The sequence below is a fragment of the Anolis carolinensis genome, chromosome 1, assembly GCF_035594765.1.
Source record: "Anolis carolinensis isolate JA03-04 chromosome 1, rAnoCar3.1.pri, whole genome shotgun sequence".
Lineage (NCBI taxonomy): Eukaryota > Metazoa > Chordata > Lepidosauria > Squamata > Dactyloidae > Anolis > Anolis carolinensis.
The window spans coordinates 259796365-259823475 of record NC_085841.1 but is presented as its reverse complement, the minus strand read 5'-3'; the positions used below and the strand labels follow the sequence as shown (position 1 = coordinate 259823475).

At 39.7% G+C, this 27111-nt stretch overlaps 2 protein-coding genes and 1 long non-coding RNA gene across 4 annotated transcripts; 1 reads left to right on the top strand and 2 right to left on the bottom strand.

The window, feature by feature from the left end:
- Window positions 1-3425: 3425 nt before the first annotated feature.
- On the bottom strand, window positions 3426-9910 carry LOC134295345 (uncharacterized). The gene is made up of 3 exons (XR_010001888.1): window positions 9474-9910; window positions 8035-8225; window positions 3426-4101 (listed from the first exon to the last, which is right to left on the bottom strand). It is a non-coding gene; the product is annotated as an uncharacterized LOC134295345 (long non-coding RNA).
- A 1708-nt stretch (window positions 9911-11618) lies between these two features.
- Window positions 11619-18705, top strand: LOC134295343 (UPF0746 protein DDB_G0281095-like). Of its 2 annotated transcripts, none has more exons than XM_062967498.1 (3): window positions 11619-11789; window positions 13982-14178; window positions 17134-18705. In XM_062967498.1, exons 1-3 carry the CDS (start codon window positions 11735-11737, stop codon window positions 17410-17412), a joined length of 531 nt encoding a protein of 176 aa, XP_062823568.1. In that variant the 5' UTR covers window positions 11619-11734; the 3' UTR covers window positions 17413-18705. The 2 variants fall into 2 exon arrangements, with proteins under 2 accessions (XP_062823568.1, XP_062823569.1); XM_062967499.1 differs by lacking the exon at window positions 11619-11789 and adding an exon at window positions 12848-13219 and having other exon boundaries at window positions 17134-18703.
- A 549-nt stretch (window positions 18706-19254) lies between these two features.
- On the bottom strand, window positions 19255-22425 carry LOC134295344 (secretoglobin family 2A member 2-like). Its single transcript, XM_062967500.1, has 3 exons — window positions 22316-22425; window positions 21384-21574; window positions 19255-19618 (listed from the first exon to the last, which is right to left on the bottom strand). Exons 1-3 carry the CDS (start codon window positions 22368-22370, stop codon window positions 19532-19534), a joined length of 333 nt encoding a protein of 110 aa, XP_062823570.1. The 5' UTR covers window positions 22371-22425; the 3' UTR covers window positions 19255-19531.
- Window positions 22426-27111: the final 4686 nt, after the last annotated feature.

Genomic DNA, 27111 nt, shown 5'->3' with positions numbered 1-27111 from the left:
TAAATATATACACATTGAGTGCAATAGAAAAGCACATTTTGATTCCATGCACAAAATTGTTTAATTATTAGGATCATATCTTGGGTCCCAAGATATGTTATATAGAAAGATATGGTGTGTGTCTGTGTGCGTATATACAGTAGAGTCTCACTTATCCAAGCCTTGCTTATCCAAGTTTCTGGATTATCCAAGCCATTTTTGTAGTCAATGTTTTCAATATATCGTGATATTTTGGTGCTAAATTCGTAAATACAGTAATTACAACATAACATTACTGCGCATTGAACTACTTTTTCTTTCAAATTTGTTGTATAACATGATGTTTTGGTGCTTAATTTGTAAAATCATAACCTAATTTGATGTTTAATAGGCTTTTCCTTAATCCCTCCTTATTATCCAAGATATTTGCTTGTCCAAGCTTCTGCCAGCCCATTTAGCTTGGATAAGTGAGACTCTACTGTACATATATGTGTGTGTGTGTGTGTGTGTATTATTATTATTATTATTATTATTATTATTATTATTATTATTATTAGGATCATTTCTTGGGTCCCAAGATATGGTATATATAATGATGTGTGTGTGCGTGTGTGTGTATATATAAAGTATATTTTTCAGTGATTGGTTTGGGGGGGGCACCAAAATACTGTTTGCTTACACTTGAAAATTACCTAGGGCCGTGTGATGACTCATGGGCCATGTAGTCCCGTTCCTAGTACTGTTGTGACAGATGAAGAGGAAAACTTGGGTTTCCCACCGTTTCTGCCGGATTTGGAGCCCTTGCAGCTGCAAGATTTTTGCCCACAAGAAGTCAGCCAAACAAGCCTTGAGCAGAAATCTCCCCCATTTTCTCGCCGCCTTTATTATAATCAAGATAGAAGCGCTCGGGAGGCGACTCGCAGGAGCGCCAGGATTGCTGCCAGACAATTAGATGATTAAGTCTGTTTCCCTTGGGAAAGTTTAAGGAGTCCTGCATCTGGACACAGAATAGGTTTCGTTTCTTGTTCCCCAGAGAAAGTGTTCTTTGGCGGGAAAACAAGATCCTATATAGGTGTTTGCCCACAAAGGAATCCTTGCGGAGTCAATTCGTCAGCTTCGGGAGTAGATTGTGTGTGGACTACGCTACTCCAGTTTCCAGGACCTTGCTCTCGTCCCAGCCCTGCCTTGTTCCCCGGACCTCGCCACGGATTTCGCCACGGACCCTGTTCTTGTTCCTCGTTTTTGTTGCCTTGAATCAAGCCTTGTTTGCCAAGAAACTAATTTGCTCTCCAGCCTTGCATCAAGTTCCATGGACTAAAGGACCTTGTCATCTCCCCTCACTTTGCTTGGCAAAGTGTGTGTTTCGGTTATTGGATTACAACTTTGGACTTTAATATCTCATATTGGACATTGTTTCCCTGGACTATATTTGACCTTTCCTGAAAGGTCTACTTCTGAACTATATTCTACACTTATTTTTATTGACTTTATATATTCCCTTAATAAAGATATTAGATAGATTCTGGTCTCTGCGCATGGTTATTGGTGCTCCGCGGTCTGGGTCCTGACAGGCCGGCCCTGCTAACAACACCTAAAAAGTCACAGTTACCCATTGCTGTTCAGGAATATTTATATCAGTATTTAGTTTTAACAGTTAGGAGTATGCAGCTTGCTTGTCTCTGTGTGTGCATAGGATGGAACTCTGTCACCATGCATATATTCTTTTTAAACGATTAATTGATATCACACTATATCACACAAATCACTGCATTCTAATGTTTTCTGTGGTTCTTAAATGTTTTCCACTCACGTAAGAATTAGTTATAGGAATATATAGGTACATAAAATCAGTATACAAATTAAATATTTAATGAAAATAAATCATAAAGGACTTTCTTTTAAAACAATGATTTGATATGCATATTATTTTATCATTGGTTAAAGATGAAAGTCAATTTACATATTAATGACAGGATGTGCTTGTTTATTTTACATAAGGAATTAAATCTTGGTCGAATATTTGATATTGCATTAGGCATTTTCAACACTTTTCACACCATACTGGCATGTTTTGTTTGCAGCTGCAAGTGGTGGCTGAGGTATTTGCTCCAAGTAGTTTCCAACAGATTAATGCAAATGTCTGAAATCACAAATCTTAAACTTGCGTCTCATGTTTAATCTTTGTTCTGTGTATTTTAATATGCATTTAGCAAAAATATGTTTTAATATGTGTATTTTTCTATAATTTTTTTAGATTATTGTGTGTTTTTAGCAATGTTGTAACCCACCTCAAGTCATAAGGAGAGGTAGGTAAGAAATAAAATAATGATGATTATTATAATTATGAAACAGCCACTAGGTGATAAGCTGCACACATTTTTCATGACCCCCAAATTTAGTTAGGGGTTGCAACTCACCTTTGAAAAGTATTAAAATGCAATTGCAACAATAACTGATATAGTATTAGCAGGCAGAGTGCAGCTGAGATTTTTTTTTAATGTGATATCTCTTTAGAGTTTTAAATGCTGGCAAATTTGTGCTGTTTCATTACACCCTCCTTCTGTTCCATTGTGGGATTAGTGATGAATTTAGCCCTAGGGGTAGGATTAACTGAGTCATTGGTAGCCAATTCATCATTATGTTGTCGAAGGCTTTCATGGCTGGGATCATTGGGCTGCTTTGAGTTTCCCGGGCTGTATGGCCATGTTCCAGAAGCATTCTTTCCTGACATTTGCCCACATCTATGGTAGGCATCCTCAGAGATTGTGAGGAAACTAGAAAGGGAAATTTATATATTTGTGGAAGGTCCAGGGTGGGAGATATGTGGACAATTTCAACAGAAAGAGGGAAACCATGAAAATGAACAAAATCTGGTTACCAGTATTAAAAAAAACTCTAAAATCAGGACTGTAAATAAAGAACACACTCTGAAAACAAGGGAATTTCAAACATGAAACAATCAGGGCTACCTAACACCTCCCAACAAAGAATTCCCCCAGGCAGGAATCAGCTAGGCCTTGGAGCCGCAAGGCTTTTCTGTGCTAATCAAGGTGATTAATTACAACATTCACATCTGCCTCCAACAGACAATAATTCTTTCTCCCACCCTGGACCTTCCACCGATATATAAACCTCTTTTGTCTAGTTTCCAATATACCTCACAACCTCTGAGGATGCCTGCCATAGATGTGGGCAAAACATCAGGAGAATACTTCTGGAACATGGCCACACAGCCCAGAAAACTCACAGAAACACAATTCATCATTACTCCCCCAGCTTTGCTGAACAGGAAGGGATCAAACAGGTAGAGTAGGGATACAGAAAGTGTTATTTATGGGCCACTTGCAATCCTTGAACCCCATTTTTGTGTCTACAGAGGCACCTGGCTCCCCAACCAGACATGTCTTTTATATTTGTGATTAAATTAATAAAGCACTAGACTGATCTTGAATCACATTTTGGCCTTTTACTTAGATTCTTGAGATCTTTCTTTTCTTATTTCTTTACAACTCATCACTTGGTCTTTTAGAAAATCAGTGGTTTGTGAATAATTATGACCAATAATTATAGCCATTCTGTACATGAGCAAACATTCTATGAGCTTAAGTAAAAAGGAAAAACATGTCGAGACTTTCCAATTATTTTTGTTTTGGTTTCGCCTGGATAATCTTCTTTTTGCATCCAAACTCCTTGAAATATCCTAGTTTTTGCTCACTCGTTTCTCCATTATGCACATCCTCTCCCTCCCCACTCCCACTGATCTTGTGTCGCATCTCAAAGATTTGAGAAATAGCCTTTTCTTCATTATTATTTAGATTTTTACTCAATGTATTAAAACACTTTAGCAATATTACACAATGTAAGCATTGATATAATTTTTTGGTTGCTATTGTGTATTTTTGTTTAAAAAACAACTACCCTGTAAATTAGTTAAAATAAGCATTTGAAGATCCCTGATCATGAAGAACAGAATTATCTTAATTTTCCTTGGAGTAAAAGACATGAAGTACAAAAACTTTCTTCGATATGAAGATCATCATTTTGAATTGTCATCATAAATTCCTTGGTGATTCAATTTTGCTGAGCCTGCGATGCATCTGAACACGACTTGCTGACATTTTTCTGCAAGATAGATTGTCAATAAATGTGCATGAATTTCAGTAAATGAAAGAATGCTAGATAGAAATCCCAGCCCCACCACTGTAAATCAATATATCCTCTCAGCGTGCAAGAAAGATGACATTTCCAGCCAGGTTAATTTTTCAGGTTAAAAAAAACTTGGTTTACTAATGAATTTTAACTGGCTAACCAAATCCCCATGCAAAATCTAAAGCAAAAATTAAGAGTCCCTCCAGAACTGCAAGCACTATCTCAATCAAATTTTGACAATTAATTCACACTGTCATTATCTACCTTTCCACCAATTTAGATAGCAATAGCAGCAATAGCTGAAATTGTGGAAGCAACCAAGTTAGTCCACCCATAACTGGCAGGCTTTGCTTCAGCTTGAGGTAGGAGGCAGGTTCCTAATGGGGGGTTAGCCCTTTTCCTCCTCGCTTCCTCCCCTTTTCCAGTGGACATTAGGGTTCCCATTGCTATGCCTTTGCCACAGGGATTCATCCTACAATTTGGGCAGTTTCCACCCTTGGGATTTATTGGCAGGGATTTCCCAGCAGAGCATAAGGGCTGAGCTGGAGGGTTGCTTCAAGAAAGGCACATCCTGTAGCAGAGGAGGTTTGCCCTCCTCCCCCTTTAGAATAAACTCTTAATAAGTTGTTGCCTGGGTGAATTACACTCTCTTGACCTCAGATCATGATTGCTGGGCCACATAGGAAGGTTGCAGACAACTCCTTCCTTTAAAATAATGCTTAATGAATTGTTGTTTTGAAGGGGCAAAGATGTAAAAGATGTAAAAAAAAAATACTCCTCTTAATCCAAAGTCAAAAACAGGAGGCCCCTTTTCTGTGGAGAGGGCGAGGAAAGACACCACAAAAAGTTGGATCTTCAAACTGCAAAAGAACTATTTATTGCATGGCCATAGCAATGTGACAAATACATGCATACATGCAATCAAAGGATTTGTCCAATTTTCAAAATGGCTGCAAGGGTTTTTATCACCTCCACAGAAATTAGTAAGCATATCCTTGTTGGCTTACAAAGATCATTTACCCCATTTGTCTAATGTTGGCTATGTCACAAGCATCTTAACCACCATGCAATCCCATAGGTTTTCTATGCTGTAACAACATGGGATTCTCCAGACAATGGTGCTTTCATGTTACTGACCCTGACTTGCTGCAAGTATAAGCTCGAAATCATATGGGAACCCGTTCTGACTTGATGTATTGTTATTATTTGAAAGTAACTTCTTTTCTCTGGAACAACTCTTTTCCCAAACATCAGCATTTTCTCTCAAGTGCAGGCCTTCCTCAAACATAGGCCTTTTGCAACTTAGGTCAATCAAAACATATGGGACTTATAGTCATTACAAGTATGTATCTTTGAAAATTCTTTTTCTAAACCCACATCCCTCTCAGTTTGGAGGGAGTCACACTCTCTCAACCCCAGGAAGGCATAGGCAATTCCACCCATTAACTGTTATCATACCCTGTTTCCCCGAAAATAAGACAGTGTCTTATATTAATTTTTGCTCCCAAAGATGTGCTAGGTCTTACTTTCAGGGGATGTCTTATTTTTCCATGAAGAATTCACATTTATTGTTGAACAAAAAAATGAACTACCAATATTTCCATGTACAACACTCTATGGTATGTACATTTACCGATCCTGCATGCTCTGGTGTTCTGTTCGTTGGGCATGCTTTCAAACAAAAGGTTTGCTAGGTCTTACTTTCGAGGGAGGCCTTATATTTAGCAATTCAGCAAAACCTCTACTAGGTCTTATTTTCTAGAGATGTCTTATTTTAGGGGAAACAGGGTATATGGAGGCCTACATTTTATTGCATGCCTCCTGTTAGGAGTTAAGCTTTGGCCTCATGTAAGGCTTAGCTCTTGCAATTGTATTAAGTGGGGGGGGGGGGCTCTCTTTTGTTTCTGGCCTCGTGCTAGGCTTTAAATCTTGCCATTATATTGGGAGGCATCCATCTTGTTATAGGCCTCACATTCAGCTTTATAGCATTTGCCAGAATATTAGGAAGCCTTCCTTTGAAGGTCTCCATTTTGTTCAGACCTCATGTTGGGCTTCATGTCTTTGGGCTATGGCTGTCTCAGGCTGGGACCATTCTGGAGGAGGCCATGTGGTCTTCCCTGGTACCTGAGAGGCTCTCCAGATTTTGCCTGCTCAGATTCAAGGCCTAACAAACAAGAAGGCATCAGAACTGGTCTGTTCTGGAAGCTGTGCAGTCATACTCTCTGGGCCTCAGAGCAAGGCACAGACACACTACTGGAATTATAAATCATCATGTGATTGGTTCAGAGAGGGTGTCCTGGCTGTGGTCTTCAGGGCTGTATTTTCACCTCACACTAGGCCACATGTTGGACCCTTCCTGGAAGGAGGCTGTTTCCTTTGCCGCCACAGGGGTGCCATTTTCTACAGTGTTTGAGAGGAGTTGCCAGGCCCTGCTTGCTCAGGCTCATAGTCTAACCCCCTGAAAGGCACAGAAGTTATGCAGTCACACTCTCTCAGCCATATAACAAGATACACACATTCAGATTCAATATAAATCTTCATTATATCACTTATATTCAGTATGGTGAATATCTTGGCAGTGTCTTTCAGGGCATTTGTCTTATGCCAAGCCTCATCCATTTGGAGGATTATAATCCTAAAATACTCTATAAGAAAAAACTTAAGTTTAAATGCAATTTATGATGTTCCCAGGTACAGTAGAGTCTCACTTATCCAGCTAAACAGGCCAGCAGAAGCTTGGATAAGCGAATATCTCAGGTAATAAGGAGGGATTAAGGAAAAGCCTATTAAACATCAAATTAGGTTATTATTTTACAAATTAAGCACCAAAACATCATGTTATACAACAAATTTGACAGAAAAAGCAGTTCAATACGCAGTAATGTTATGTGTAATTACTGTATTTACGAATTTAGCACCAAAATATCACGATATATTGAAAACATTGACTACAAAAATGGCTTGGATAATCCAGAAACTTGGATAAGCGAGGCTTGGATAAGTGAGACTCTACTGTATATAACAACTATGGTAATTTGTGCTTGCTTTAAAAGATTATATTTTAATTTCTCCTAAACTATCAAGTATTTTTTGAATAATTAGGTACTAGATTAAAGATATTTTATGTAATTTCTAAAAATTTGATAATATGCCTGGGTCATTGATCTTGATTTTAAGATATGCCAGTTTAAAGTGAAGATATGTATATATGCGATATTTCAAAATGCTGTATCTCTTATTCTAATCAATATTTTTCGTGAAATTTGAACACAGTTATAGATTTTATCATGTTAGTTCATTTATTTTTTTATCGATGTAATTATCTTTAATAATTTTGAAATATTATTTTAAAAAACACATGAAACTAATCATGTCACTTCTTTCTTGCTCTTCCCCCTTTCAGAGATCTCGTATCTTTTTCATAAGAGTCATTTTTAGTTAAGACTTGAAACTTTGTAACTAAAATAGAAATTTGATTTAATTAAGTCTATATAAAAATATAAAATGAATCATATAATTTAAATTGTTTTGTGTTATGGACCTACTCTTCATGATTCGCTAAAAAAATGTTTCAACTCCCCACCCAACCCCTGAATTTTTTTTCTGGCTATGGGCCTGCATATGTATGTTTGTGTGTATAAGCAAACCTATCATGAAGCACAAGTTGAGACAAATGCAGTGGTTGGCTGAGGATAACAACATCTATGTAGATGAAAAAACTATGCAAATTATGCCATTACAACACAAATGTGACAGTGGTATGAGCAATCAGCTATTATTGCAAGTACAGATAAAATGGTTTTTGATAGGTATAACATGGCATTGGTGTTATCAATATGTGTGTGTGTGAATTCACATTAGTTGAACCTATAGTGTGTTGGGATGCATGTTAGTGAAAATAATTACCATTATTTTAGCTTTAGCTTTTCGATACACCAATGGAACTTTCTCTACGCATTTTTTCGTCTGCGAAGCGGCTTCTATCATAGCAGCAGTGGTTGCAAAGGGAGTGGCTGCCTGCACATACTCATCATGTGTGCCAAAAAGATAGATAGCGACGAAATCATCTATTGATTTGCATGGATCAACAGCTGCAGCTGGAATACAATTGTTCAGAACATACACCGTAAAGCTGATTTAGATTGCAGGGTATAAAACAAATGTTAGTCAATAAAAATATTTTAAAATTCTCATATTCCCAGTGGGGTGTATATTTATGTATATTTTACCATAGCAAGAGAGCAACAGGAGGAGGAGCAGAGGTGAACCCAGGAGATCCAAATTCAGACATGCCCACTAACACCATAGTGCATATTTATAAGGAAGAAAGAGAGACTAGATTTAATTCCAACAGTCCCAAAAAGGTATATGAGGCCATTTATCATTTTAGCACACATGGTCCCATTAATGTTGTGTTTGGTAACACAGGAAAACAGTGAAAAGTCTTTGGAAAGCACCCCCATGCTTTCCAAAGGGACAACAAGACCACACTCACACTCCACCCACTAATAGCATTTCAGTCCCTCAGATAAAAATATTGCCAAATTGTTGTTTTTTTTCGTGTCAGGAACAACTTGTGAAACTGCAAGTTGCTTTTGGTGTGAGAGAATTGGCTGTCTCCAAGGACGTTGCCCAGAGGACATCTGGATGTTTTAATGGTTTTACCATCCTTGAGGGAGGCTTTTCTCGTGTGCCCACATGGAGATGGAGCTGACAGAGGGAGCTCATTTGAGTTCTCCCCGAGTTGAATTCAAACTGGAAATTTCAAAGAATCTTTGTGCCCTAATCAGAGATGTGTGGGACTTATGGTCAACAAACACAACACAGAGATATGTGCAAAGAGAATGAAAGAATAATTTGTCAAAAATGTTAAACAGTCTTATATGGAAGGTGTAGACTTATAAAGCCAGTGTGATTAGTGGTTTAAGTGTTAGGCTACAGGAGACATAAGAACATTTGAGTGCTATGGTCCCATTTTAACAGCCCTTGCTCCATCCTTTGGAGTCTTGTAGTCTGATGTTTAGAAAAGGGCTTTGAGAATTTTCAACCATAGCATACCTCTGGTGCCTGTGACCAAACTACAAACCCCTGAACGTCATAGGATTCAGCTATGGCATTTACAGTACAATCTAAGTGCTGTTAATTGTGCAGTGAAAATGGCTCCAGAGTCCATAGTTTCTCTCAGCCATGGATACAGAGGTTTCAGCTGTACAAAACTTGAAAAGCAGCATATAGGGCCATGATAAATCAAAGCTGATATGAAGACACACAGTAGCAAGTTGTGTCACCATTTGATCTAATGACTCCAGAAAGCAACTTTTTCTATAACGTTGTGAATAACTCACCCGAGTCACAGCAGATCATCAGGCTGCCTAGCAGAAGAATAGCTGCAAATTTCATGATGGATGTGGTTGTCTATTCTGGCAGTTGACTTGCTTTGGAACCTCAGAAATCAAATGTGAATATATATTGGAGAGGCTTCTGCCTGTGTTCCATCTAACAGTTATGTCACATTGCATACATTCTTTAGAAATTCAGTGCAAACTAAATTTTTCTCATGAACTAGACTCCATCAGATAAAATGCCATCAGAATAAGAAAAAAATTAGAATTGGAGGAGTCCAAAAATGCAGGGACACCTGTTTGCAAGATGTACAAAACCAAGATCTCATGAGATTATTTTTTATGGACGAAACCAAAAATAAATAAGTAAAAATGCAGTCCTAACTGGTTCCCAATCATATAGAACAAAGATCAGCTTTATGAACATCTACCTGTTGGGTAGATCACATTTAAAAGGAAACCTTTTTTTTTTCAAAGGTAGAACTTATAAAGATAAATGGCCAAAACCAATTAGTGTTCTAGCTAATAGATCCAATCCAACTGATGGGATATGCAAGAGATGACTAACAATTTTCCATAAATTTGAAGAAGTCCGCATCAAATTTAATCCGCTATAGATAATACAGTGCCAACAAATGTTTATAATGTAGCAGACACTGTATCAAGAGGTGAAAAATACAACCATGCAGGATTACTGTCAAAAATGACTTCCACTTCCCACAGCATGTTCTGACTTTCATTCCTCATGTTGGGTCACATTTATCCCCATTTCTCCATACCTCACAACCTCTGAGGATGCCTGCCATAGATGTGGGCGAAACGTCAGGAGAGAATGCTTCTGGAACATGGCCACACAGCCCAAAAGACATACAACAACCCTGTGATCCCGGCCATGAAAGCCTTCGACAACACATTATCCCATTTTGTTATGCCTTTCCACTACTATTCTGTTGCTGTTGTTTATTCATAAATGAAAATATACTTTTCATATTTATGTTTTTGTGATTTTCCCCAGTGACAGTTTGTGCTAAAGGATGGGATGTACCATATAATGAATAAAAACATGTATATTATGTACATTTATGTCTCGCCCTCCTCCTCCGCTTCCTCCCATCTCCTTCTCTTCACCCATTGTAAATCTCCAAATTTCAATACCACTTTAGCTGCCATGGATCCATTCTATCAAATCCTGGGATTCTCAGTGAAAGAACTGACTGTGCTGGTCTGACTGAGGTTTACATTGCCAACTTCTGGTTATTCTTTATTCATTGAGAGACTCTGAAGGCAGATCTGGTGGATTGTGCAAGATCTATTGAAATGGGAAAATGGCCAATCTAAATTCAAAACAAGGGATGAGCAGATGCACTATGAAATGGTACTGGCACTGACAATTATACAGTGATACCTTGAGTTCAGAGTTAAAGCAAAACCCTGACCGAGTGGTGCTCTTAACTCAAAACTCTCTTAAGTTGAGATACTCTTAAGTCAAGGTTCCACTGTACATATAAAATGGATTTTAAATTATTTGGTTTGGAACAAAACAGAATTGACTTTGAGTTACAATTATGTGCTAGTGATGACCATTAAATTGATAAAAAATAGGAGTTTTTAATGAAAATGGAAATGGCAAAAGAAGCAAAGAAGGCATTCTTAAATGGGTGCTATATAAATTCTCTTCCTCCTCCTCCCCTTCCCCTGTCTTCTTTTTTTTCATCATCATCATCATCATCATTAGCAGGGTGAACATTTGAGGAAAATGCTCTTGTGCTAGGTTTATAGATCAGTTTGGCGGAGTGCTCATTATTTATTTTGCCCTAAATTGGTAGTCCTACCAGACTCATTACACTAATGGCTAGATCTTCTTGAAGTTGCAGCCCAACAACATTTGGAAAGTTTCGTAGTTTATATTCCGAATTCCACCCACAAGACATCATAAAAATATAAATATGCATATAAAAGTTATGCTTTGCGTAGGCTGCATCATTCTCATAAATATGTATTGGAAATATCTGCAGAATAGTAAAAAGAAGTGCCTACATTTTTTGACCATCCACATCCTCATAAAAGTTGAGGGAAGTGATCCTATATTTGCCCTCTCCCTATCTAGTGTCTGTTCCATGAGCAAACATTGCATTTCTAAAGTGTTGCAACATGACATAGATCAGGAGGAACTGGACCAGAAGTGTCCTATATATATTTAGTCTGTTTCGTTTCAGACAAGTCTATGACTTGTCATCTAGTTGGTATACAGAACCATTTCTATCATGAAGCTGACAACTCTATTTCTTCTCATTTCCCTGGTGATCGGTTGCTGTTCAGGTGAGTTGCTGAGTACATTGTGCTACAAAATGTTACATTGTAAACCCAAAGGGCCATTTGGGATATGTGGAGATATACATACCTAGCTAAGGAGCTCATCACACTGGGTTCCAGCTCTGTTCTAAACACTTCTAGGACGGAGTCAGGACAGAGCCTGCCACACCCCATCACATGGCACAGGGCTAATTCCGGGGAGCTCTGACCTGGCGCTATCCTGGAAGTGTCCTAGGACAGAGCCCTGAGAACACAGCAGGTTTCCCATGCTTTCATTAGGTAAGCCAAAGACAGCACGAGGGAAAAGCCAGGCAGCAATACTCTCCCCCATAGGATGGACAAGAAGATGATGTGGGTGATACAGGGTGCAGGATGATGGTTTCCCCTGCTGCCTGCTGGATATGCCCCGCTGCCCCACAGATTCCCCCGCTGTCCTCCGGCTTGATGACCTCCATGTGGTGAGGTCCTATGACATGTACATGTAGTTATGTCTCCATAGCTACAACTGGTGCCCTTCTTCCCAAAAAAAAAACAACCCTTCAACTTTAAGCAGTACAAGTCCTCCCCTCAACATAGATATGTCCATAGATAGGTTGGAGGGTGAGGGGATCAACAGGGTTGTGTCCAGCCATTTTCTTTTAATTGTATATGCAATGACAAACACCTACAAAAACCTCCAACAGTCCTTGGGAGGTCCCTGCAGGTGGCATGAAAACAAGAAATAGAGGCATCCCTACTTACTCTTTTGTTTGTCAGCAATATGGAAATTGCTGTGTTAGTGAGTATAGGATGTGCTGCTTAAAATATGGGTTTGGGAAGGATTTTGGTTATTGCATAGTTGGAACAGAATCCCAACTTCCTCAACAACCAAAAAACATAAATTGCAATGGCATAAGTTTGACTCACTATGTAATTCACCAACAAGATGCAAATCTTGTATGTATATGTGTCCTCCACCTAGAAGTTTCTGCAAGTAGCCAGTTTTGGAAAGTTCATACCCTCAACACTTTCCCGCCGCTGCGACCCGCGTTATTGCAATGCTGAAACTCAGCCAGGCTGAACAATGAATGCAAAGGGAAGCAAGCAAGCTCCGGAAAGCGACCTGGAGGAGAGCAGCTCCCGAGGAGAAGCAGGCAGGATCGGCCAGGTTTTGCAAGCAACCAGGATCGGCTGGCAGGAAGGGAAAGGAAGCATCAATGCTGTCTGTCTTCAGATCCCTTTGCTAAAGAAGCGAGAGCTGAGTTTTTCCTTGCTTCCCTTTGCATTCATTGTTCAGCCTGGCTGAGTTTCAGCGTTGCAATAACGTGGGTCGCAGCGGCGGGAAAGTGTTGAGGGTATGAATTTTCCAAAGTCATTCCTCACTGTGATAAGTGCCTAAATCTGAATGAGGACTATGTTGAAATGTACTATTTCAGTGTGGCTTTCAACTGCATATCGTAAGTGGTTTATCCTATACTTTGTTCTTTTTTAATTCCAAAACGTCATGTACTTTCTGGATAGCCCTCGTACATGTTAACCCCCTTTTGAATAATTTGTCTGTTTTGGAGCAATGGAGTTAAAATGATGCCAACCCTTCCTCCTTGCAGTGGTCAGCATTATGTGTGCATAATAAGTGTGCATCTTATTGGTGGGATGGAAAGCAAAATGGGGGCAGTGTCTCTGTAAATGTGAATTCACATTCAGTCATCAAACTTCTAGCATTTCACAGAGAAAGGGAAAAGGGAGAAAGGAAAGGAGGAAGAATTGCTCATAGTCAGAGCTCTCTATCTGCTTCATTCTCATTCCCATGCAAACTTGGTCTACCCCATTTCTTTGGCTCTTTGAACTGTATTTAAATGTGAAGTTTTAAAATTACTGCACTTGTAGATTGTTGGGGACTGAAATAAAATGCCCTCATCTCTCACAACCTGTAGTTATGCCCTGTGTTTATTCTCGTTTCCTTCTTCCGGATATTGCTGTTTTCTTTATACTTGCTCTGCTTTGTTTCTTCTTTCACATCCATAATGTTCCAGCTGATGGTGTCCTTTTAATGTTATTTTGGGATGGGAGAATTTCTTGAAGGCAAGGAGAATAAAGCTGTGGATTTTCTACTAAGCTGTTAGACATGAGATTTTCGTCACCAAAACCTCAACAGCAGAAAACCATGTTGTGTGTGTAGAAATGTTGATGTGGACTTCTTCTAAACTTTTGCTTTCCAGCTACTGCTACCACTACTGATGTTTGCCCTGCTGCCCTTGATGTTGTTTACCAGTACCTTTCAGGCCCATACAAGTCCTACATGAAGGCAATTGCTCCATTTGCAACAACAACTCTGATGAAGAAAGGGGCATCAAAGTTGAAGAAATGTGTGGTTCAACATCCACCTCTGCTCAAAGAAGCAATTCACCAATTGATTGTAAGTCAACTTTTTGTTGGGAGATGGTTGAGAGTAATTTCCCAGCCACAAAATTGCAGTAGTGGGCTTCTGTTGAGCTCATTGCCTGTGTGTTGGGGTGCACATTGGTGGCTTGTTAATATCATTGTCATCTGAAAACAGTAGCATTCTAATGTCTGTCCCCGTCCCCCTGTCCCACCGTTCTCCTAGTTGTTGAGTTGTACTTTTCAATCTATGGAGGAAGCCTGTGAGTAGCCTCCTGAAAGTACTTTGTCCCAACACGGACATTTATCTGGTAAGTCATTAGCACTGCTTCAGTGAGATTGGGTAAATCTTGCTTCAATTGTGGGCATAAATCTTCTTCACCCCAGTTCTGAGGAAGGAATTTAGAAGACATTTGTAGCAGTATAGCTGATTAACAAAAGGAAGCAATTACATATGTATCAAAATATTTTAATTACATTGCCAAATTTTTCTGTGATATAAAAGACAAGTGTACAGCTGAATTTTTCACTTCTTTAATTTTTTTTTCATGTCAGGAGCAACCTGAGTCGCTTCTGGTGTGAGAGAATTGGCCGTCTGCAGACGTTGCCCAGGGGACGCCCGGATGTTTTGATGTTTTTACCATCCTTGTGGGAGACTTCTCTCATGTCCCTGCATGGAGCTGGAGCTGATAGAGGGAGCTCATCCGTGCTCTCCCCGGGTGGGATTCAAACCTGGCAGCCTCCAGGTCATCAACCCAACCTTCAAGTCACGAGGCTTTAACCCACTGCACTACGGGGCTCCTAGTAATAGTAATAAAATTTTATTTATATACCATCCTATCTCCCCAAAGGGACCCAGAACGGTGGACAACAAAGTCAGCAAACATTCAATGCTGTACAAAAGAAAATATATAAAGAAATAACCATTCCACCCCAAACTCTTGCAGATCCATATTTAAACCAAAAATAAGACTCAAAAATAACATGTAACATTTACACATTAACATTCTGGTATACATACACATACAATGGAAGGAAGAACTTGCACAGATTCCAGTAAAAAAAAGAGAGAGAGAGAGATAAAGGAGTAATGACTGATTTCCTGAATCCTGGAGATCTTTCCCCTTTGACATCCAAAACAGAAATGGCAGCTGCTTCCATCACAAAAACTCCAGAGTCATGAGATCCCCATCCCTACCCTGGACACATTCCCAAATGACAATTCATATAATTGCTGATGGGATACATAATGATTTTCTGATAGCACTTCAGCAATGGAAGACTCCGTAGTATTTCCAAAGACACGACTGGAATTTCTCATGCAAATAACCTGTTTCTGCTATGTTTTGCAGATGAATTCTGATGGATTACTGACAGGATGGGGAGAATATCATGTGATAGGACCCGTTCTAAATTGTTCTCAAACAATATTGGAAACGGAGTATTTCCTAACGTGATGAAGTCGAAACTCAACTATCACTGATCACTGTTGGGAGAAAAATAAAGAGTTTCCCACAGCAATGTTTATTCCCATTTGGAAAGGTGAAGGGGAGGACTCCCCTAGGTAGTGAGAATTTGGATGAGTAGGAGTAGCTGGATGTCTCCCTTGGACCCTTCATAAACCAGATTAGGGATGTAGGCTGGTGATTCCTTTCTCCTAAACTAACAAATTATTCACATATGCTTATTAATGACTTTCTCCTAAACTAACAAATTATTCACATATGCTTATTAATGACTTTACAGCTCTACTAAAATGGCAGAATGTATGTGAAATATATTTTGTAAGTATGACCTATGCAGGCATTTAAACATTTACAGAATGTTGCATATTTAGGGGGCACAGTTATTTGCAATGTGGTTTTAACCAACCCTCCACTTTCACTGGCACTGTAAGTCATGACATTTATTAGGGCTGTGCAAAACTGTCGTCGTCGAAAGTCAGATTAAATCCATTAAATTTGTACTTACAATGCAATATTCAACATATGAGTGTGGCCCATGCTGAAAACTTAAGAATCAAAGCTTACCCAGGAGTTTTAATTTGAATTTTGTAAACTTTGATAGCCTCCCAAAGTCAGTTTCATTTTCAGTGGAAGCAAGCAAAGCAAAACCAAAAGGGCTGCCACTCCTCTTTAAATTAATGGCGTCTCACCATTAGGAGAGGGAAGCAGCAGGTAGAAAGCAGAGTTCACTGGGATAGAGACAGGGAAAGCACAGAATTCTGGGAAATGTAGTTTGGGAAAGGCAAGGAGCCCTGTGCCAGAGAATTCAATAGGCCCTGCCCTAAACTACATTTCCCAGAATTCTGCTCAGCAGAAAGCCCCAATCAGGAAAGGGGAGAGATTTGTCCTTCTGTAGCAGCAGCCAGCCAGAGTTCCAATACATTGTTGAATCTGCAAAGAGGAAGATGGACTGATATTTCTAGTAAGTAAATCTCTGTGCTGGGCTGGGAAGAAACCCCTAAGTGGAAGTTCTATTGGTTAATATTCAATGAGATAGCTGTTGTGGCTTTTTAAAAAAGAACATGTTTTTGTCAAAAGCTTTTTTAAATACTTAAAATCAGTATGAATTGTATGAATATTTCTGAAAGTTGGGGGGAATGTTATCTTGTGTCATTGTATAGAAATTTGTTGTTTATAAAAACTTTAAAAATTTTCCCAAAAAATCCGTAGATAATTGAAGCATTCTGAAAATGTATGGGCTAACAGTGGTAAATGCATTCTACCATTGCAGCACGTTTCACCCCAATAGTTATAAAAATGGTGGAGAAAGGAGCCTCTGAACTTTCCCCACTTGCACAATTAATAAAAAGAAAAAGTAATGAAATTTTGTTACTCTCATTATGGTAACAAAATTTTCATTAAGGGAACTTTAGAAACACTCTAAAAATGAAACCCCAGTGCCCCCTAATTTTGTAATGAGTTTTGAAACATTTTTTTTCATTGATCGCACAGCCCTAATTTTCATATATCATTCATCTTTGATCAAGGAAAATTACATGGCACGTTGTATAGCAAAGGGACAGCAGCAGCAACAGGGGCAGCAGCAACAGCAACAGCAACAACAGGAGCAGCAGCAGCAACAGAAGCAGCAGCAACAACAACAACAACAGGTACAGCAGTGGCAGGAGCAACAGCAACAACAACAGGAGCAGCAGCAACAGGAGCAGCAGCAACAACAGGAGCAACAGCAACAAGAGCAGCAGCAACAACAACAGGAGCAGCAGCAGCAACAGGAGGAGCAGCAGCAACAACAACAGGAGCAGTAGCAACAATGGAAGCAGCAGTAACAGGAGGAGCAGCAGCAACCACAATAAAGCTTTGATATACAGTAGAGTCTCACTTATCCAACACTCGCTTATCCAACGTTCTGGATTATCCAACGCATTTTTGTAGTCAATGTTTTCAATACACCGTGATATTTTGGTGCTAAATTTGTAAATACAGTAATTACTATGTAGCATTACTGCATATTGAACTACTTTTTCTGTCAAATTTGTTGTATAACATGATGTTTTGGTGCTTAATTTGTAAAATCATAACCTAATTTGGTGTTTAATAGGCTTCTCCTTAATTTCTCCTTGTTATCCAACGTATTCGCTTATCCAACATTCTGCTGGCCCGTTTATGTTGGATAAGTGAGACTCTACTGTATATATATTATATTCCTGAGAATCAGAACCACTTTCTTTGTTTTCCTTATTGATTTCTTTATAAATAAACAAATGTATTGATCTCACATTTTATATTCTTCACAAATACATTCTTGAAATGTATTTGAAAAACTGATTACAGTATTTGCCATTATAATAAAAAGGATCTTGGCTGCTATTCCCTATTATAGCTGGCATACAAAAAAGAGTAATTCTTCATTGTGCATATCTTTTAAAAAGTAATGAATATTTACTTTTCTTATCACATTGGGATATACTCCATTTATATCAGTATGCATCCTGTATTTTTTATGACTGGTTGCATACTGAATTCTGACAGGATGCATACCAACCCCATCACACCTGATTTGAAAATACTGTGGCAGAACATGCAAAAGACCTTGTAAAGCTCCAGCTCCAGTGATTCCATAGCATTGAGCTTCAAGGTAGCATTTTCCACTGCCAAACAGCAGTATCAAGCTGCATCAGTTTTACAATGTAGATGGATCTTGTATCTGTGTTTAGCCCTTTATAAAGGCCAGTCTCGTGGCTAGATATACCACAGTTTGGAAATATTACTTTCTACACTATAGCTCTCAGAATTCCAGGATTTAGGGCAGTGTAGATGGATCAACCACCTGCCTCAGTGTAAGGAGGCTCCCTTTGTTCCTTGTTTTTCTTTGTTCCTTGTTGGGTACTCTAGGGGCCCTTCTACACAGCACCTAAAATGTGGAAGTTACCGTTAAAAAGGGAGGTGGCTAAATGACACTAGTGCTCATTCTCATTAACAGAGGAAAAACGCATGGTAAAGGAGTCTCCTTATGTTCTGGCTGGAAAATGCACATATTCACATGACTGTATAACCTTTCAGTCATGCAAAACATATGATTTCCTCCCCACCTCCCCCCCCCCCCCCCGTGGAAGCTGCTCTAGCACACATCCGCCTTGTAAAAATAAAAAACCAGCTGATCCATTGACTAGGCTATCAAACAGACACACAGCTAGTTTAAAGGAAGTACAAATGAAGAGCAATTAGAACTCTCTGAAACTCTTTATTTCAGTTTAGTGGTATAGTTTGACACCACTTTAGTTCAATGCTATTGAGTCATTGGAGTTCTATTTTACAACGTCTTTAGCCTTCTTTGCCAAAAGCACTACCGTCTTACGAACTACAAATTCCAGTATTCCATAGCATTGAGCTACAGCAGTTAAAATGGTGTCAAACTGCATTAATTCTACAGTGTAAAAGCCTGGTTACATCCAGAACTCAGACATTATTTTGTTCTGAACTACAGCTCCCAGAGCTCCTTAAGCATTCAACAAGTTGCCATTGTTGCATTCTAGAAATTATGGTCTGAAAATGTAATATTTCAAATTGTGACTAAAACTAATGGAGGTTGGCTATTTTAAACGATTTATTGTGTCCTGATGATGGGAAAAAAGAGTCAAACAAAAAAATTGATATGCTTTTTGTTTATTAAGTAAGCAGTACGTGAAATGGAGAAAGCATTTGGATTCAGATTCTGATGAACAAGATTATTATTGGATTGCTGTGAGTTTTCTGGGCTGTTTGGCCATGTTCCAGAAGCTTCTGGGCAATGGCCATACAGCCTGGAAAACTCACAGCGACCCAGTGATTTCGGCCATAAAAGCCTTTGACAACACAAAATTATTGTTATTTTTTTAAAGGAGAGAAAGGAAGGTGAGTAAGAAGGAATCACATCCAGTCACTACTTCAATGCACATCACCGTCTTCAGAAATGCGGGGCAGAAGATGTTCTGGCAGTTTTGGCAGCAATCCACACATTGCCAGGATATTTTTCTGGAACAAAGAACGTTGATAATTTGTGAGTTTTATTGTGTCAGTAAATGGAAAAGGCTGGACAAAATCCCAGCTGTAATAGATCTGTCAGATTTTACAATGAATACATTGTTGTGTAAATTGGGTACATATATTTATAGCAATCTGTTCAGAAGGAAGACGTTCATTCTGCATTCTGCTATGCACCATCCTACATTGCCCCATCACTTTCTACAGCCAATGGAGGTAATTGGCGAGTTTTTCTCACCCCAAAGTTGGATAAAATATATATTTGGTTCTTTCCCCCATATGAAGTTCTAGAATTCACACACTTCTTTGCAAAACAATGGAAGAAATGCGATTTTCAATATATTTTGACATGGGAAGAAGCGAAATTACAATTCTGCCCATCTAGGTTGAGGACTTTGAATGGTTTCAAAACATTGTCTCCCTGTGACCTCCTCTGATTCTCGCCTTATTTAAAACAACCTGTTTTAATACCATATTTTAATATTACCTTCATTATTGCATGTTAAATTTTAGTTTTCTTCTTCTGAACTCTTGACTAATAGAAGGAATAAATAAATACTGTCACTTCACACCTGCCTTCTACCAGCTTATTATAGAAATACAAAATGCTGAACATGTTTGAACAAAGTCACCCATGTCTAGGAGATTAATTTATGTCTGGCTTTGTTGGTTTCAAAAAGCAGTTGGTACATTTGTTCTGACATGAACCAACAAGAGAACCTGACATATTTCTCCAACTGAAGAGTAACATGATGACAGAGATCCTGATGGTTAGGGCCAACTGGAGAAGACCCAGTGGCTGACTGGTGAGAGCCCACTGGTTGAATAGTTGTCATCTATGATTGTTCTGTGCTTTCGTTGAGCCCCTTGCAAGAGATTTAAGTTTTGAAAAAAGTTTTAGAATTTTTCTGATGAAGGCACCAAATCCAAAATAAAGCCCTGCATTTTACTCTAAGGAAAGGGAAATGTGAAAGCTGTGTTTAATGGGTCATTACACAAAGGACAAGGCAGACATATTCCAGGGCTTGAATGAATAGTTGGAAATCTCAGTTCTATGGGTAAATCTACTTTTTAGAAATAATGCAGCTCGATACCACATTAACTGCCATAGCTCAGTGCTATGGAATTGTAGCTTTACACTATTAAAGCCCCATGCTACCATAGCACTGAGCAGAGCCCCAGGTGGCGCAATGGGTTAAACCCTTGCGCCAACAGGACTGCTGACCGAAAGGTTGGTGGTTCGAAACTGGGGAGCGGGGTGAGCTCCCATCTGTCAGCTCTAGCTCCCCATGCGGGGACACGAGAGAAGCCTCCCACAGGCTGGTAAAGCATCAAACATAATATCTGGGCATATCCTGGACAATGTCCTTAGAGATGGCCAATTCTATTACACCAGAAGCGACTTGTAGTTTCTCAAGTCACTCCTGACACACACAAAAAGTAGCACTGAGCCATTGTCATTAAGGTTGTGTCAAACTACATTATTTCTACTGCATAAATGTACACTAGGAAAGAGGTTGGCTAAACAATAGGAAAAGCTTCCTAATAGTAATTGATATTTCATCATGGAACTGAACTGCTGCTCTTTATTAACTCTCCTTTGCTAGAAGATGAATGACCGCCTAACAGGAATGCTATATTGCATGAGCAGAAGGTTGGTTCAGCTCCAAATCTGTAAATCCTAAAACAGTGAATAGGGAAGTGTTGCTCTAACACACGTGTTGGGGTGTGGTGAGGTGACTGTGAAAAGAATTACCAGCAGTTGTTCTTTTGCCAGCAGCTCTTCCTGTGTAGCTTCAAGGGTACATTGCTTCAACCGTGAAGCTGCTTCAGTCATTTCAGGACTAGTTGCAAAAGGAGCCATCATTTTCATGTAGTCAGTCATTGAGCTAAAAAAGAACTTGTTGAGGACGACCTCGATAGGAGGACAAACCTCTACAGCAGTATCTAGAATGCAAGGGTTCATAATAAGAGGTTATTATTGTCGTGTGCCTTCAAGTCATTTCTAAATTAAGGCAAACAAAATGTGGAATTGCCTTGTCCAGAGGGGTTTCCCAGTTCTAATACAACTCTCAAACCACTAGATCACACTGGCTTTCATGTGAGAGTGCGTGGGTGGCTATTTTGTTATACCACGAGGAAGCACTTATTAGGGGAAACATCTTGCAGCCCTATTAAACCTGTCTCCAGCAAAGCCATGGTGACCTCTGGATGTTGCAAACCATCTCAAGGAAGCTGCAACCCTGAGTTTGGAGCACTGAGCAGAGCTATTGATGATAGGGAAACCTGAAGATCCCTCATTCATTTGTGTGTATTTAACTACCCTTAAGGCAATATCAAACATTGGCAAGATTTGTTCAGAGGGAGTTTGTCTTTTCTTTGTGACTTGCTCAAGATCACCCAGTGGGTTTTCAGGCCAAACAGGGATTCTAATCTTAGCCCCAGAGTCATAGCCCTATATTGAAACCAGTATATCACACTGGCTCAATTGAAGACAAACTTACTACATTACTCAAGCTAAAAAGGTTTGAGGCAATGCGTTAACTATAGAGAAGACCTCCATTTTCATACAAGATCTTCTCCATTGTCAAGTAACAGTTGCTAGGCTGTGAAACATGTAAATCTTGTCCATCTATAATACTAATCCAGTGATATTTCCAAATGTAATGTAGTAGACAGGCAACTCACCTGAATAGCAGCACACCATCAGGGTGACCAGCAGAAAGACAACTGTCAGCTTCATGGTGGAGATGATGTTGTGTAGTGGTCTAGCTTTTCACTGATTAAGGTTTGTTATATATAGGAGGTTTGTGGTGTCCCGCCCAACTGAGTCTATGATGTTGTTGCGTAAATCTTTTGAAATATAATCAGTATTTTTATTGTGATTCCTATGAAATGGCTCTTAAGACAGAAAAGAAAACATCTATAACTATATCCGTTCGTTCTTGTTTTCTTAAGAATGGAGTGGCCAAAAAAATTAGACTGAGTAGTTTCTCTTTGCAACATAATCTGCAGATAAAGGAAGTAATATGTATGCTCAGCTGGACTTGATTGCTGTCTCCTTAGGACAAAAACAATTGATTTAACTTGGGGTCTGACAAGGCTTGTCAAGCCCTCTTTGTTTTGGTCCACAGGGAAACCAATGATACTGCAAGTTATAGCCTTCAGGATATCACAAGGGATTCCAAGGTTCTGGATAGGAAGCTGAAGAACTTGGATGCACAGGTTGTCATTTTGCCCGTCTTCCCAGTTGAAGGGCATGGTCAGGAAAGGAGATAAGAATGGTAGAGGTGAACAAGTGGTTCTGCAAATGTTGCTGATGGGAACAATGTGACTTCATGCAGTTTCAAAAAGATGGATTTCTGGCAAGTAATGGATTGTACCTTATGGCCATTAACAGAAACCCTTTTGCCAAAAGTCTCACAAACCAGATCAGGATAGCTTTAAACTGAATTCTTAGTGGGAGGCAGTATTGTTGATGGCAGGAGTTCATCAAATGTTAGAGACATCACAGGTGGGTTGTACAAGAACCCAACTGTTGCACCTCAACAAGGTTTCACCTTGCTCACAGCACCCACCAAGAAACCAAATGTGAAAGTCAAAACAGTTTATTAAGAAATCACATATAAAAAAGAGCAAAACACTGTGGAGGAAATAAAAGGTAAAAACCAAGAGTTAATATAGAAGGCAAAAGTCACAGTCAAAAAGCCAGATCAAACTGTTCACAGAAAACAATCCAAAGGTAGGACAAATCCAAAAACAAGGCTTAAATTGGAATTTCTAGGCAAATCCAGAAAACCATGAGCAAAACCTGAACATAAATCCCAAAATATTCCATGAAACAAGATGCTAGAACATGAGTTTGAATCTTGGGTCTTGAACTAAGGCTTGAATGAGGAACGAGGCTAGAGGACTTCACAAGGATAGTGATGTTGCTAGATCTAAAATCCCCACACAGCTCCCTCTGCTTTAAGAACTACAAAGCATGAACACATTCCTCTGACCTTGAAGGGCCCACTTTTGTTTATCTCTCTCACAAATTCTGTCTGATTTTCTGCACCTGAATCCTTTTCTCCTCAGAGCCAGTCTCCAATGTGTACCTAAGTTAACTGCTCATCTAGATGAGCTAATGTTATTAGGACTGCTTGTAGGTGAAAGATCACCTCCCTGGCTGCTGGATTCCAAAACATCTCTACTTTCACACTGAGACACAGAAACAGCCTCTTGCTCTAAAACCCCCTCTTTCCCCCCTTCTCGGCTGCATCTGATTCCAGCATTCCCCCAGGCCCTGAAACTGCATCTGGTCTCTGAGACCCAGAAACTCCAAGCCCCTCATCTCCATCAGGCTGAACCACAACACCAACAGTAGGTGTTTTTCCAGTAAGATCTGTGCACCTGGTGAGATGAAGAAGCTAGCCCAGTGTTCCCAAATAAAAAAAGCTCACCAAGTTGAAGAAGAAACCACTGAAATATTTTATTCAAATCAGCTGAAATGGATGCCAGTTTGCGGTAAACCGCAGAAGGAAGCCGAGATGCCATACAGTACAAAACATACATTTTATAGACAGAAATCTCCCACCCCAGCTGGACCCAGCTTGACTGTGATTGGCTGAGCTCTGTTTTCATCACAGGCCAGCTGGTGGAGACTTCCTGGAGATGTGGGATTGTGGCACACGCCAGAAAATAAGAAAGTGTTCCCCCTCTCCCAATGCAGATTTCTGTTCTCCAAGGCTGACGGGGGCAAATTGGTCTGGGAGACAAAGGAGCGCAAAGTACTTTTAATGGATTATTGTTGTCCCAGAGTTTTATGAAAATTCTTTTGTGTAGTTGAGTGGCCCATTAAGGTGCGTCCGGCAACCAGTGTTGCCCATGTCCATGCAGTTTATCAAATCCAGTCCTGGGAAAGGGGAAATGTTATTTTGGAAAACAGGACATGACCTTCCCAGCATCGAGATGGCCATGCCAGGTGATGAGTGTCTTTTGTAATGTCTAAGTAGCTGCACAAAGGACGGTGATCCGAGTTCAGGCTCCCGTTGTCCTCTGTACACCTGAGTCTATAGGGCCAATTGAGATGGATTGGCCCCGGAGATGACGGGTGCTTGAGTCAGTTATAATTGAGATGATGCCTAGGAAATCTGCTGAAGGGAATTTTCTGGGACATGTGGTGCTGACGAAAAGTCACCAAGGTCGTGATCAATGGCATATTTTTCCAAAAAGTATTATATATAAAGACATATAACTGATATTAAAAAGGGATACATAATTGGGGTTCATGGATACCGGGGGCTCCCATTGAGAGAACCAGGGCACCCACAAGGGAGGGAGTTAGTATGGGGGTTCAGTGAAATGAAGGGTTAGTGAATTATAAGGGAAAGAGGGGAAAGAGCCCTGTTCTGAGGGCCGTGGCGGCCGTGTAGACCACTGGGTTGGTTACGAGAGGCGAAAGCAGGAGAGAAAAGCACAGGAGGCAAGGAAGATACAAAGAAGCAAGATCAGAGGGCAACACACGGCAGTGCACATTTATTGAAGCGGTAACTTTGTAATATAACTGATTAAAAGGGAAGGATTGTTGCAAAAAGTATCCCAGGCGCTGGTAGCTGCTGCTAGGCTCATCTAATGCTGCAAATGTTCGTATAACTAATCAGTAAAACTGCAGGCTCCCGCTACCCATGGAACTCTCTGCCATAGTACTTTGTGTTCAGTGATTTATTATTTTGAGCTGGGGGGGGGGGGGTTGATGCATGACAACAACAGCCAGACAACAAACTCCACAACAGTGTGCAAAATAATGTGCATCAGTGCTCTAAAGTTTGTGTTTTAAACAGGTCCCAGGATTTCTTATGGAACCATCTGCACAACAAAACCACTTTCTTTAATGCTGGTTTGTGAAAATCGGGCCTTAAAATGAAACACCCAACTCCCCCAACCTTTCCTCATTGGTTTTATTTTCCATGCTTCTTATCATTCTTGTTGCCCTTATCTGAATCCATTACAACTTGTCTGTATCCTACTCATAACTTTTATCTTTTACATTTTTATTTTAAAAGGCTTGAGTGAAATATACACTCCATTCTTTTGAAGATAGTCATTATTCAGAGAGTAATATCCAAGCTATGTTGCACAGCCCCCACTTGAAATTTGAAGCATCTTATATCTCTGCTGCCCTAGCACCTGTGTTTGGTTTTGTGATTTTGCCGCTCACTATTTGCATGGAACTCACAGGGAATGTTGAGGAGCTATTTGGAAAGATTCCCCCACCTGCATATTTTACATGAATACACACAGGGAACAAACAATGGGATTATACCAATTATAGAAGTAATAAATAATAATGCTATCAGTTAGCTTTTATTTACTCTATCACCTCTCTCTGCTTCCTTTCCTATCATTTCTTTTATAACAAAAAAAGCTCCAAGATTGGTTGGAGATCATTTCTAAGCTAGGCATAGGAACAGCACTCTCGATGAGCAAAGTTACCACCTCTGAAAATCTCTCTTAGAAGCAGTTCCTTTTAAAGCTGAAATCAAGGCCTCTTTCCGTGGTCTACCCTAAGAACTATGCCTCCTGTCTCATTGAGAGTAAATGAACGAGGAAGGAAAGCAGAGGAGACCATAGGGAAATCAGACCAAACCAGCCCTAGGACATGGGCACTGTTTTTTTTTTTTTTTAATGATGATTTAATAATTTTATTGAGTGAACTCAACGGGGAACAAAATATAAAAAGGATAAACTTTTTTAGATAGTCAAATACATCTAATACAGGTATGTATTAGACCACACCTGGAATACTGTGTCCAATTTTGGGCACCACAGTTGAAGGGAGATGTTGACAAGCTGGAAAGCGTCCAGAGGAGGGTGACTAAAATGATTAAGGGTCTGGAGAACAAGCCCTGTGAGGAGCTGGGCATGTTTAGCCTGCAGAAGAGAAGGCTGAGAGGAGACATGATAGCCATGTACAAATACGTGAAGGGAAGTCATAGGGAGGAGGGAGCAAGCTTGTTTTCCACCTGAACATCAGGAAGAACTTCCTCACTGTGAGGGCTGTTCGACAGTGGAACTCTCTCCCCCGAGCCGTGGTGGAGGCTCCTTCTTTGGAGACTTTTAAGCAGAGGCTGGATGGCCATCTGTCGGGGGTGCTTTGAATGCGATTTCCTGCTTCTTAGCAGGGGGTTGGACTGGATGGCCCATGAGGTCTCTTCCAACTCTACTATTCTATGATTCTATGATTCTGTTCTTTTCCCAAATTAATACATTGAAATATTCTATCCAATATTTCCCTTCCTACCCCCCACCTGTGAACCCACCACCCATGACTGCCGATACTACTCATTGTGAGTCTCATAGCTCATAAAATCTATCAATATATCTACTTTATTAAATTCTCCTTGTGGCTATTTGTCTTCCTTTTCATGTATTCAAATGCCAACCTCCATTATTTCCTCCCCAGATACCATTAGATAGCTTGACCATTTGAATATACTCTA